The following is a 14,473-nucleotide window of genomic DNA, read 5'->3' on the forward strand; positions in this document are numbered from 1 at the left end:
TCTGACGTCACAAAGCCTTGATAGACAATTTTATTCAAAGCTGTGCATTTTTAATTACAATGTGATGCAATTTAGACTATTTATCAGACCTATGGTTAAACGAAGATGATATAATAAAGAATACACACGACTTACCAAGAGTATCTAATAAAAAAATGATACATTAATCAGTACGATAACAAAACACTGTGTTTAAATAATTTGTTTGATTTTATACTAGGTAAACTAACATGTCCTAATGGTTGGGAGTCTCATGGTTTTAAATGTTATAAACTGTCTCATCAATGTTTTGACTTTTCAAATGCAACAAAATACTGTAATGATCATAATGCTGAGTTAATTATGCCAAAAACATTCGAGGAACAGAATAATATGAAGACGCTGCTTCGACAGTAAGTTGTTATGTCACATTTATATAAACAAAATAATCTGTTTTGCTATGAATTATATTAAAAATATATATTAAAATACGAAGCCTTTTTCAAAATAGCATCCGACTAGTACATTTGTGAGTGCTTTATTTAAATCAGAAGATGATTGACATTGACATTAGTACCTTCATTTATTGCATATCAATATAATATATCCCACACTAAGAAATTAACAAAAGCTAGCGTGCAATAAATTATAATATTGCACTAGAGCAATAAATATTCAAAATTCCGGACGTCATCAACGACAAAATCTTAGTTTAAACCAAAACCAATTTTTACTTTCGAATTTTTTATTGCTATACAATAAAGGGGTTTTTGCATGGGTATTTTGATATATTGTCCCTCGTAGACTCGTGCAATATAAAATTCTACTCATTATATAGCACAATATTCCCCAATATTCATGCAATAACCCTATAGTACCAGTGGATGTAAACAACTGTAAGGCACTGTAGCATATCAATGGTATTCAACACATAGTAAAAACGTAGTAAACAACATTAAAAGCATATAAAAAGAGAAATCCCACTTCCTGATTTATACATAACGAATTTGTTATTTACGTACAACAAAGAACGTTTGAATATCAGGGTTATGACTTATGACAGAACACACACACACAGAAATAACTTACAAGAAAATGATTTCAACTCCGATGTCGTTTTTAAAAGAGAGCATTCATCAGTGAATATGCAAAAAATAAAACATTGCCATTTTATAGTATGCGCATAGTGGAATGTTTTTCAACAAATGACAACTATTGTGAAATTATGAACATATGTAAGCCAGGTAAATAATCAAAGACATGAGATTCAGTAAGTAATTAGATTGATTTATGTGAACGTGACACCGATATTGTATGGCATCAGTTGTTCAAACTTTCTAAGGCAAAGTCATGAAAGTTGACCGTCGCCGAATTTATATATACTTCTTATTTAATTTGTGCCATAAAGGATCTACAATTTCAGGTATTTCAACATCCTTGGTTTTTCAATATTGTGTTTGAGCGTTCCTACTTAGGTTTATACAGAGAAGCTCTTCGGACGCAATAAATTTAGAGTGATTGTTGTTTAGTATATCTATCAAAGATCGTATTGTTAAAACAAATGTTATTTCAAAGAATTGAAAGTAAAGATGGAAATTTGCTTCTTGAATTAATATTGAGCGGATATATGGGCTTGCTGTAGTATGGATTGCAACCATAACTTCATATGCGATGAAAATAAATAAATTCAAATTTGATATTTAACGACCGAATTGAGATTAGTTTATACATAAATGCGACCTAATTTACTATTTTTATGATGAACAAATAAATATCTAAATATAAAGCTATAGTAAGATTGTCATAGATTATTTAAGTCAGTTATACATATTATTAATAGATCTAATGTGTCTAACTCAGCGACAAAAAGACAAAAATGGCAGACAAATCATTGTCAATTGACGAGTAGTTGTGGCGTTGACAGTCATACCATATCTTCCAATTTATAAAGCAAACATTTGAACTGTTGGCGATGAAAATGTATAAGAAATGAAAACTGGTCATTTGCCTTCTCCTTGTTTCGATACATATGCATGAAGTATTAAACACATATTATGAAAAAGTGTCTTGTATTAATACATACAATTGATACAATTTAAAGGCTAAACAGTACTAATGAAAATGATGGAATATGGATTGGACTTAACCTTGTTAACTTTAATGCATCTGAAAGAACATGGATTTGGAACGATGACACACAAATAGATTCCGAAAATGTGGCATGGAATCCAGGTAAGAATGTGTAACTAAATTACAAGTCAAAGAGTTGAGATTTCTCCAAAACAGTTTAACTTATCTATTTCACCAATATTTATATCGATAAGAGGTATTCAAAACACATCTCAAATAAAGTAAATTATATATTGACAAATTAAACACTTAATAACATTTAAGCCTAACAAAAACATCAACTATATAGGATCATATAGGGTAATGTAACATAAATATGTTAGCCATGAAAAACAGTAAAATGAATATTTTCTATTAAAATCTAAAACAATTTGTATTAAAAAATTACTTCATTTTTCTCAGTTTGATTGCAATTTGATTATAGTCTGGGCTATTATATGTCTTGCATTTTGTTCTATGTCAAACTTTGTCACTTTCGTGATAGAAGGGTTAGTGACTTGAAAAACTGATGTTATGTCATCGTTGATATTTAGACATTTCTATCGAAACAGTCGTATACATTCAATCGACAATATCAGCAAATTGAAAACTAACCTTTTTCTGAAAAAGGGATTATTTCCTCAAACTGTGTAATCCGACACGGGTGTATTCCAATACACGATTTATCCAACACAATGTCCTGGTCCCATAGTATGCCTATCCTTTCAGACAAAGACTGTTTATTACGACAACTTGGTTAATCCGACATGTTTTTTCTGGCCCCCCCCTTAGTGTCGGATTAGGCAAGTTAGACTGTCCATATTATGAAGTTTCGTATATATGTAGCTGCACTGATGTAAATAGCTCCTTCACATGGAAGACTACAAGTAGCATCATTTGTACAGTATTGAAGAACTTATGCAAAATTCACTAGCTGCTAATGTAACGAGATGCTAAAACGATTTGGTTTTGGATAATCTTTGACAAATTATTTTTGGACAATTGTGACATCACCGGAAGCGATCTACCATTTTGCATGACAAGTGATGCATGCTGGAGATAATTACTCTTTCAACGCAACCATATGCGTTCTTTTCGGAGTTCAATTTTGTATATAATCTATTACACTAGTTAAATTGGCATGAGCATGGTATAATTTGTCAATTACAACTTAATTAGCCCTCAAGGGAACCTTGTAATTCTGGGCTCACTATCGGTATATATATAAGAAGAAGATTGATTATTCATAGTGCAACCTGAATATACAAATACATACATGTTTTGAAAAAAAAATAATCAGCCAGCCATTAGGCTTATGATGCACTTTCTGATGATAATAGTCTTTTCTGAATCATGAAAATGGTGTTTGTGCTGCTATGTTGTTGATGGGTTGTTGTTGGGTTGTTGTTTGATTATTTTTCCTTTTTGGAACATCATATTGGCTGTTTGACGCCTACTTATAGTTTTTGATAGCCTCATAACATTCTTTTTGGATGTTTGATGAAAATCTTCCAATATTTTTCTTCTTTGTTTCAATGATAGACAATTCTTATTTTTACCAATTTTCAATATTCTTCTTATTTTACATGAAAAAGGACGTATCTACTTATTGAATGGTCCCATTGAGGAGTTGTTGTCTTTAATTTGCACCTTTTACTTTTATTTCTGTTTCAGTCAATTTTCGCTTAATCTAAATATGTAAAAGATAGGTAGAAAAAGAGGGACGAAAGATACCAAAGGGACAGTCAAACTCGTAAATCTAAAACGAACTGACAACGCCATGGATAAAAATGAAAAAGACAAACAGAAAAACAATAGTACACATGACACAACATAGAAAATTAAAGAATAAACAACACGAACCCAAACAAAAACTAGGGGTGATCTCAGGTGCTCCGGAAGGGTAAGCAGATCCTGCTCCACATGCAGTACCCGTCGTGTTGCTTATGTGATTACAAATCCGGTAAATAGTCTAATTCGGTAGGTCAAATTCATGAAAAGGGAAGGGGATTGTAGTTACGACGTAAAGAACATAGGTAGAAACTTGGAACATCCAAAATTGATAAGCAATGCATGCAATACAAAACTTAAATATTACCGGAATCATTGGATGACTGTTTGATAATTATTTGCACTCGAAAAAGTATTTTAGACTGTTTAAGTTATCAACAAATTATTCTCGACTCAGGTAAAATGTATTCAAATCTTTAAAAGAAGACACACTGTGTATCCTTTGAGCAGACCTCTCGGGATAATATTGTGGTCTTTGGCTGATGTCGTTGTGAGATATGTAAAGTCATATCATTTTCCTCTAAATAAAATATATTGTTTGAAAGAAAATTAAAAAAAATGTAAGAGATATCAGGTATCGCATAGTCTAGGAGACAGCAAACAAAATGTATTGTATATGCTGGTAGTAACAAGGATGACAGACCACTACGAAAAACATGAAAAAGTTGTGAATCATATGGAAAAGAAGTGACAAAATACAAACTATTTTACTGATCCAATCTAGTGTTGAATTTATGTTGTATACATATCATGTATTATATTTGAAGGTGAACCACAATATTTCATTAACGAGACTTGTGTAGTTAGTCCGAGGAAAACTGAAAAATGGCATGATGTTAAGTGTCATACTACATGTTCTAGTCATTCGTATAGTGCAGCTTGTCAGCTAAAAGGTATTATCCATACAATTATAGTTAAAGCTTTTATACTGTTTAGTCCCCCTGAACATTTTTGTCGTACGGTACAGACTCGTCAAAGATACCAGTATCATTGATTCAGTGCGCCAGACGCGCGATCATTCTACATACGACTCACCAGTGTCACTCGAATCAAAACAGCTTGACAGGTCATTAATACATGAAATCTTTTAAAAAAGAACTGATCTATTAATAACATTTAATATCATTTAGAGTCAGGATAGATATGTGTTTTTAAATAAAGCCATTGTGTGCTGTTACCACACTGTTTAATTTTAGTATGTGCTGAGTACTCACAAACATGTTTTACTCCGTGATATTGTGCAATTGCCGGTTCTATGCATGGCATGTTATCCAATTGTTGCCATGGGGTTGGTCTGTCATTTTTGTGTTTCTTTGATTGTTTTGTTATGGAGTCAGGTAAGGTTTTTTGTTAACGCTATTTCCCATTTTGTCATGTTGGGCATTTCGAGATGACTTCATTATGTGGCTTTTGCTCATTTTGGAGGTCATAGGATGACCTGTAGACGAGTCATTTTACTTCATTTTAATTTGACTTGAACATAATTGTCGTTTTGTCAATCATACCATATCTCACTGTAATAAAAAAATCTTATCTTATCTTATTTCTTATTTTTTTTAAACATCGATTTCCACTAGTTCGAATTGTCAGCACTAAAGTGAACCTGAACAATTATTGGTGAAAATATTTCGCCGATCAGGGCAAAGTACACAGAAATTGGAATATCCTACGTAGATCTCTCCAAAAATGACATCTAGAAGGCGTGACCACAGCTGGTTCTTATTCGTTTGATGAATTGCACGAATTTAAATATACATGATGGCACATGTTTCCACAATAATTGCACAAGTAAATAAACAAAAAACTTGATGGTTATCGTGTTTTCTTAATCATAGCAGAAAAAAAAGTTATAACTATTGAATTCTTCTTGTAGTTATTTCATAGGGTTGGAAACGCGATGACCGTGCTTACAGTTTTCGAATGAAGTGCTTCCATGCTTCGTACAAGTTGTACATCGGTCAACGGTTTTACATGGCGTTGTCAGTTTGTTATAGATTTACGAATTTGACTGTCCCTTTGTGTCTTTCGTCCCTCTTTTACACCCTATTGAATTTGCAAAAAGGAGCATTCATGTCTAAAATAATATTTAAAGCAATTGAAGTAATTTAAATCCAAGGAAACTAGATTGCACATCTTACGGTTTTCAATTTTGAAATTGCAAAAAATGTATAGATAAAGTTTTTAATATCTGCTAAAAATACGACTTTTGTCTAGGTAACAACCGTTGTACTATATATGTATATTATATTAACATAATTTAAGAGTACTCTCATAAATTGATATTCTTCTACAGATATAATAGTCAACGAGGGTGGAAGCGTTAATCTTACTTGCGGTACAAGCAATTCACAGACTAAATGGACCAGATCTGTCAATAATACAAGTGTAATAGTGTCTGAGTATGCAAATGGTTTGACCATGCCTAGTCTAGTATTTGATTCTGTTAAATGGTCTGATCAAGGAAGTTACGAATGCAGCTTTACCAATACCGCAGGATTCCTCGAAAACAGAATCACAAGACTATTCGTAAATACTTGTATGTTATAATGATTTCATTTTTTTTAACCGAACTAGTTTTTCCTATTTCCCTTTCCTTGACAGAGTGTTGCTACTTAAAAGAAAGCTATTGAATCAATCATTCTAATTCTTAAGTTGAAGTCAGCTATTTCAAAAGTTGAATTGACGCCACAATGATTTGGTCGATTGTCAAGGACTGTTTTTGTTACATATAACAACGGAAACATTAATTTTCAAATGTAACAAAGTAGATGGACAGGTACTTAAGAATGACGAGATCTTGAATAGAGTTTGATGGTCAAAATCTTCGAACAACTTCCTATTGCAGTTTTTGCCCTTTAAAATCATTTTATGCTTTTTCTTGTTTCCTAAGTCTGTAAAACTCTACTAAAAAGATAAAAATTTACATGAGCAAAAATCATCAACAAGATAAGATCTACACGTAAGTTGTAACATTGTTGAAATTTTCTGATTGCCCTTTAATGGAGTTTAATGTCTTTAAGGAGGCTCGCGGGTATAAAATTTTCAGAAAAAAAATAAACATTTATTTTTCATTACAAATTTTAATTATTACCTTAAGTAGTTGTTACTTTATCATATGGTGCAAAAATCATTCCAAAAAATCAATTTGTGTTGGCCCCAGGTGACTTTTAAAATGTAGATACCATTGAAAAAGCTCCAAATTATCTCCCTTTGGTGCAAAAATGCCATTTTTTGGCATTAAAATTGAAATATCTTTTTTAACTCATCGGTGACCTATATTTTTTATTGTTGTTTTCGAATAAGCTGTACATAAATTAAATAATTGTAAAATTTAAGCGATTTCTGTAATTTAGTTCTTTTTTTATTTCGATATTACCGCTATTTCACCTATTAGGTCAACAGAAAAAAAGGACATTAACAAAAATGTATGCTTCTTTCAAAGGCAGATTGTGAGCGTAAATGAACGGTGACCCCATTTTTTTATTTTATTTTTCTATCAAGTATAAGATAAAGTTCTTTTATAGAAAAATATAGCGATTTCCTATATTAAATAAAAAAAATGATTTAGACCCGCGAGCCCCCTTAAGGATGTCTGCTTGTCATGTTTTGGATTTTTTGTCAGATTTTCGGAATCCTCTGGTTTTATCCATTTGAATGCCATAAAAAAAAATCCCCATGAACCCCCATTTTTCTTTTACAAATTCTTTTACATGTATAATTATAAGTTGTTTATAAAAGCTTTATGAAATTTTATTTATTTTTTAATAGTATTTGAGAACTTAATCTGGTCAATGATAAAGCTATGAAAAATCAAGAGAGAACGTTTTCCCGCCAAAATTCCAATGGTTAATATCTCGAAAACAAGCACATGAACCCCTATATTTTCTTTGCTATTTTGATTCCTCAATTTATGCCCTATCAATACATACTAGTTTTATGAAAAGTTATTTATTTTGAAACTGAGCAGCGAACATCCTTAAGATCTACCCGAATATTTCTGGGTTTTTTTTGACAACTGAAAACTATGATAAATAGATAGAAACTTTAATAAGCAAAATAAAAATCAGTTAGACAAAATATACAAATAGACTTATTGGTTGTAACTATAACGTTACTCCTAATTGGAGTAAGTGTTGCTTTAATACGATATTTAGTGTTCTGTTTGTTATGGTGAAGACTTATATGGCCATTTTGCTTCAACCATTCAAAACTAAGAGTGATAGCACTCAATTAGATAATAAACAATGAAAAAGCCAGAACTACATGAATTATTCAACGATAGAAATACTTGGCGAAGAAAACTACCATTTACCTTCAAAACATCCTGACGCTCCAGCTAGTCAGCTCTGTCAGTTATACTTGTAACTCTCATCATGCAACTCTTGTTTGAATACGTTGATGCGTCAACTATAGTGATAAGGTATAGCATGTTTCAGATTAACAAATGGTTCTTGATTACATGTAACACAAACACATTACCAAAACTATAATCAAGTATTGTTAATATTTGATACTTGAAGTTTTCAGTAACAAGTTGAACTTTGAAAATACAAGCTCTACATTATATCATCAAAGATATGTAGAATTAAATAAATTATATAAGGGGATTTGTCTTACGTGTTTTGATTGACCATGTAACTATTGTATACTTCAGAAACAAATCAGTTTTAAACAACAATTAAGTTCCTTGGTCAAATTAGTTTTCACCTTTCTGAAAACCATCAGTCAAGTGATACTAAACACGCATAATACGTCAGTAGTTTTCTCAAATCTCTGCGTTAATATCCTTTGTTTTCATTGAATTGAAAATCAAAAAAAATATTTCAAAACATTGTTGCGCCTGTCCCAAGTGAGGCGTCTCTGGTGTCTGTTAGTCTTGTATTGTTTTCATTTTAGTTTCTTGTGTACAATTTAGAGTTTAGTAAGGCGTTCGTTATAAATGAATTAGTACAAATGTATATATTTGTTTAGGGGTCAGCTGAAGGACGCTTCCGGATGAGGGAATTTCTCGCTACATTGAAGTCCTGTTGGTGACCTTCTGTTGTTGTTTTTTTCTGTCGTCGGGTTGTTGTCTCTTTGATACATTCCCAATTTCCATTCTAAATTTTATGTATAGTACAATTTTTAATCATGAATGTGTGAAGAAAGACAGGAGTATTCCCTCATTCTAACATATAATCGCGCCCTGTTTGTTATGCGTTCTCGTTAATGGAAAATATTAAAAAAATGGATATATTATCAATACTTCAAAACTTATCAATTGACGATTTTTGACGTTTTTAATTAAAACTATTTGATAATCGTTTTGTTTATTCTAGCAACGACGAAAATGTGTCCTTGCCGATGTGATTACAGAAGAAATTTGGAATATTGGGAGTCGAAACTACCGCGACATCAAACACTTGAGGAATTGAGAAAAGAATTAGAGCCAGTCATCCGAAAGATGGAAAATCAATTCAAAGTAAACAAAACTAAGCTTTCGTCAACTATTCGAAAACTTACATCGGCTAAAGACGAACGCAAATCATCTCATACGATTGGATTTTTTGGTGCGTTATTCGTTTCTGTCATTTTCGGAACTGTCTTTTTTATGGACCTAGTAATGTTTAGACAGCACATAGACAACATCAGAAAAATATGTGGTTATAAGAAGAAAAATCGTCGACCAAACGTTTCTAGAAAAAGGAATCATGAACAATATAACTTGTGACTCAATTGATGACTTTTAGAGTTTGTTGTTATTAATTTGATGGTGTTCAGTGTTGTACATCATGTCTTTAAGGTAGATTATAAGTATATATTTTTTGAGACAGAATTTTCTTATAATTTGCCAAAAGGTAGATTTTACTTTGCTGTTTTCAAAAATATTACAAAACTTATGGGTCACTGTGCTATTTTTCAAACTATGAGTCGTTGAAAATTGCCTAAATTTGGTTACTTTGTTCATGAAAAAACTCATTAGTCTGCATAAAAAAAAATTTGAGACAAAATTTTGAAATAAATTGTTTAAAGATAGATTTCATAATATGTTTTAAGACCTTGAACATTTAACGTTGTGTTTCTCTTGTGTCGCTTGTTTTCTCTTATATTTGAGTGTGACTTCCCATTACTATGAGACGTGTCACGGTTCCTTTCTATCCCAAATTCATGAATTTGGTTTTGATGTGATTTTTGTTATTCTCATCGGATTTTGTCTAATGCTTAGTCCGTTTCTGTGAGTGTTATATTTTAATGATGTGTCGTTGTTCTGCTCTTATATGTTATGCGTTTACCTCAGTTTTAGTTTGATAAACACATTTTGTTTTTGTCCATAGATTTACGAGTTTTGAGCAGCGGTATACTACTGTTGCCCTTATTTAAGAAATTGAAAAGAAAACAATGTGTCACCGTACTTGCTATCTAGCTACAAATCTAATTAAAAATTTCCCTATTAGCCCAGAATAAGTTTTTTACTAAAAGAGTTATCGCTACATAGACATGCCCTTAAATGGGCTCATTTGAAAAAAATGTTTTTAAAAACCTAAAAAAATGATATTTGTTATAATATTTTGAATAAAACAATAAATTAATAAGTTTTCCTAATTTAAAAAAAAAAACACAGTCTAACCTTTTAATTGCAAATCTGTCTCCAAATTTGCAGATTTGGGTAAATACCTAGACCGATTTTGTACTGTGATTGTACATTCCAATGTGGCGGTATACCATGAATCTACCATACAAGGATAAATGTTTTTCTTGTAACTTTTAGGCATTTTAAAAAGAGGAGTAAAATAGGGTATCATTGTCATATTGTTAAGTTTCTTTTGATACCTATTCTGACATCGGCATAGGACTTCTAATATACTTAGTTTTACTGTGCATATTACTGCGTGTTTGTTTTTTTCTACATTGGCTACAGGTATAAGGGAGGGATGAGATAAAAAAAAAATTCAAGTGACACACGCCGCATGTTTGCGCCTGTCCCAAGTCAGCAGCCTTTTGCGTATTTCCGTTTTTTACTTTTGGTGTAAATACTTCATCGGTTGATTTATTCTGTAAACTATTTGTGTATATTTAATGCTGTTAGACGTGCATAAGTTAGGTTATATCTTTTCAAATAAAAAAAAATAAAATTTTGATCAGCTTCTTTTATTCTATCTTACTGCAAGATGCAAATATTTGCATTGCTCATCATAAATTCGACAAGAAGATGAATCCATGTTATTCAAAAATTATCTCCGAATTAGTAATTACTACGAGCTATATGGCAGATTTGACATATAGTACATGATATGCTTACCTTTCCGGAACACCCGGGATGACGCATGGTTTTTGTTGGGGGAGATGTTACTCAGTCATGCGTTTTTCTATGCAATATTGTATAGTTTGTTTATGGGAATCTTTGTCATTTCATTAATATTTTGTATAATGTTGTCGCTAACTTTTCGAACTTATAAATTATAATTAACCTTTAGTAAATTACGATTCTATTTAACATGATCATCTTTTCTACACGTTTTCATAATAGAAATACTTCATATATTTTGCCCTTAATATATTTGTTTTGCAAGGTTTGAAGCAATTACACATTGACCTATCGTACGTTGAATTGTATGCCATTTTAAAGCTTTTTCATACCGTTAACATTATTATATTCCCATTCAACACGAGTTAAACAACAATAGCAATAGGTTCACTAGGTATATCTTTCGTAAATTATTGAACATCATACAAGACTGGACTGTAATCAATCGCAATGAAGTTTCTTTTTTTTTTATTAAGACTTATATTTTGCTATGCAACATGCATCGTCAAAACAAAATAGATAGAAAAAATACAAACAGACCTATAAAAGTACACTGGACAAAAAAATAAAGACTGCGCAACACGAAATCCACCAAAACCGTGGGGCGATCTCAGGAGCTACGAAAGGATAAGAAAACCTTGTTCAATATGTTAACATGTAAAGATTGTGTCAATTTGTCAAAACGAAGTCCCTTTTCGGGGCCGACGATATGATAGCGTATTCGTTATCTAACACGGCCAAATTGAACGCATCTATTATGAGTTCAGAAAAAAGTTTCAAGTGCACACTATTTTCTGCTCCAAATGTGGAATTGTCATGTTGTTTATTTTATTGCAAACCCAGTTATAAGTATAATTATGTAGGTCAATTTCAGAATGAAAGGGTACGGGATTGTGAAATTGATATCATGATACCTTTTACATTCATTCAAAATCAGAAAACATGAACAAGCGAAAAGTATGTTGCTTGTCCTCTGTAACTGCACTGGAACGTGTCTCGTATATTTCTGCATATTATGTTTCAATGAAATACTGCATGTACACGTAAAGGATTTGTTTGTTTTGCTGTTTTATGCGGATAAAAATAATTTTTCGATCGAAGGTTCAAATCATTTTAACAATTCACCGTTCTTAATTTCTTGTCATCTGTTTAAACAAATGTGTGCATATTGAAATTCCGAAGAGCATGTACACTATTTGCAAATCTGTGTAACTTAAGTAATTTTTCAATTTTGTTTTCTTATTTGTTGTTTGTCTATAAAACAACAAAATCCAAATAAAAAATAAGCGCGGGGATTTTTTTCTCAATTTGATTGTTTCCGACAGATGACATTTGAAACCGTAGTCAATTTTCAGAAACCATCTCAGAGAAGGTTTCCATTTTCTTTAATTTGTACTTTGCTAATCTTCATTCAAAGATCAGACGAAATTACTTTTCCTTTTAACTGAAGGCAGTAGTTTATCGACTTTAAAATAACATAAACGAATAAGAATGTTCAACTAAAGATAGGCAACAAGTGTTAATGATATAGCAAGAATTTCACAGAAATAATACTGGGTCAATTTTCATGGTGCTGAATGAATAGTATACCCTTCCGAAGCACCTTAGATCACCCCTTTTTTTGGTTGGGTTCGTGTTTTTATATTCTTTAGTTTTCTATGTTGTGAAATGTGTACTATTGTTTGTCTATTTCTTCTTTTCATTTTTTGCCATGGTTTTGTCAGTTTATAGTCGATTTATGAGTTTTACTGTCCCTCTGGTATCTTGTGTCCCTCTTTTATGTTACTGATAGAGTTTGTGCTTCAAAATCAAGTAGATTTGGTGTTTGGATTTCTCTGATATTTATCCTAATCAATATTTCCAAAAAACATAATATTATGTAAAAAGTTTAAGAAAGTCATTCTGTTTTTTTAAAATCATTTTGACTGATATATACTAAATAATGTTTACCTTCTATTAGGGTGGTATGGTAGTTTTGAATAAAAATGACAGAAATGTGTTCATGATTTTGCCTTTTGATTTTAGACTTTCCTTTTTGAATTTTCCTCGGAGTTCAGTATTTTTGTGTTTTTGCTTTTTTCATACTTTTTCCAAAACGTAGTATATTTCATTGATTTATTTTACTTTTGTTTTATTAAAAATGATTGGTCACTGCGCATTCCCTCAAACAACAGGTTGTAATAAAATGTCACATTTTGAATGGAATATACAGGAAAATACATCATTATGTGATTAGAAGCTAAACTAAATGATATATTTGTAAAATTAAATGCTTTGAGAATATCAACAGAAAAGACAAGATCAATGTTCGTTTTTCCGTCTGAAATACAAAATATGAAAAGTTCCATGTATATTCCTACGGAAAATGCACTGTTTTATAGTTATCTTACCTTAAAATGCAAGTTTAAAAACATTTCAGCCAAAAATATTCTATACTTGTGAGAATATTTATGTTTGAATTATATAATTATTTTCTTCAAAATGAAAATTCACATTTAGTTATTTACATTCCGGCATACAAATTTTCTAAATTCTTTGACAATCTGGACCTTAAGGTATCTGTTATTTACAAATCAAGATGGCGAAAGACACCCATACCACCTCAAGAAATAAAAGTTAGTAAAAGTGTTCAAAATTATTGTGAAATATTAGAAAAACATATATGTTCTTAAACATAAAAAAACATTGCTATACTAAAAATTAATCAATCTCGAAATCCGGTTTTAACATTTCCCGTTACGAGTGCAACACAGATATTTTATATCTGTTATAAGTTTACGTAGGTATTGCACATGCATAGACGAGGAAAAGCTGTATCATTGATCCTTACTTAATTGTGTAATCGTAGTATATATTGTGTTGGTATTAAAATACAAATATTTGCAAAATATATTATCAGTTATCAAATATAATGAAAGGGTATGTAACTAATTAATTTTTATGTAAAACAATGATATCTTTCAAATAAACTAATAACTCTTTCAAATAAGGAAGTACGTGATATTATTTGACACGTTGTTTGTTTTAGTCTCCAAATGGTCTGGTACTAAGTTGATTCCTGTTTATATATATAGACAACAGTGTAATTTTCAAATTTAATAATTAATACGATTTAAAAATAAGACCATACTTTACCATGTTTATGACTTAAACCAAAAGCACATCGCAATACGCATATGATTTCGAAGTAGAATGATACAGCAGCATTTTTGTTTAATTTTATTCCAGACATTTTTGTTCTTCAACACATTCCTGGCTATAGTTGGTAAGTATATGAAATAATAAATAACTTCTTTAACTAAATACTGT

At 31.1% G+C, this 14,473-nt stretch overlaps 1 protein-coding gene across 1 annotated transcript; it reads left to right on the top strand.

The window, feature by feature from the left end:
- The first annotated feature begins 2,783 nt into the window (after nucleotides 1–2,783).
- On the top strand, nucleotides 2,784–10,943 carry LOC134697767 (uncharacterized). The gene is made up of 4 exons (XM_063560054.1): nucleotides 2,784–2,844; nucleotides 4,647–4,772; nucleotides 6,173–6,415; nucleotides 9,198–10,943. Exons 1-4 carry the CDS (start codon nucleotides 2,784–2,786, stop codon nucleotides 9,587–9,589), a joined length of 822 nt encoding a protein of 273 aa, XP_063416124.1. The 3' UTR covers nucleotides 9,590–10,943.
- Nucleotides 10,944–14,473: the final 3,530 nt, after the last annotated feature.

This window comes from Mytilus trossulus, chromosome 14 (assembly GCF_036588685.1).
Source record: "Mytilus trossulus isolate FHL-02 chromosome 14, PNRI_Mtr1.1.1.hap1, whole genome shotgun sequence".
In the NCBI taxonomy this organism is placed as follows: Eukaryota; Metazoa; Mollusca; class Bivalvia; order Mytilida; family Mytilidae; genus Mytilus; species Mytilus trossulus.

Bases quoted from the DNA above. Each gene is read 5' to 3' on its own strand.
- LOC134697767 (XM_063560054.1), top strand. From the start codon at position 2,784: ATGTCCTGGTCCCATAGTATGCCTATCCTTTCAGACAAAGACTGTTTA. The intron at 2,845-4,646 runs GTTAATCCGACA...TTATATTTGAAG, and splicing joins CTGTTTATTACGACAACTTG to GTGAACCACAATATTTCATT. The intron at 6,416-9,197 runs GTATGTTATAAT...TGTTTATTCTAG, and splicing joins AAGACTATTCGTAAATACTT to CAACGACGAAAATGTGTCCT.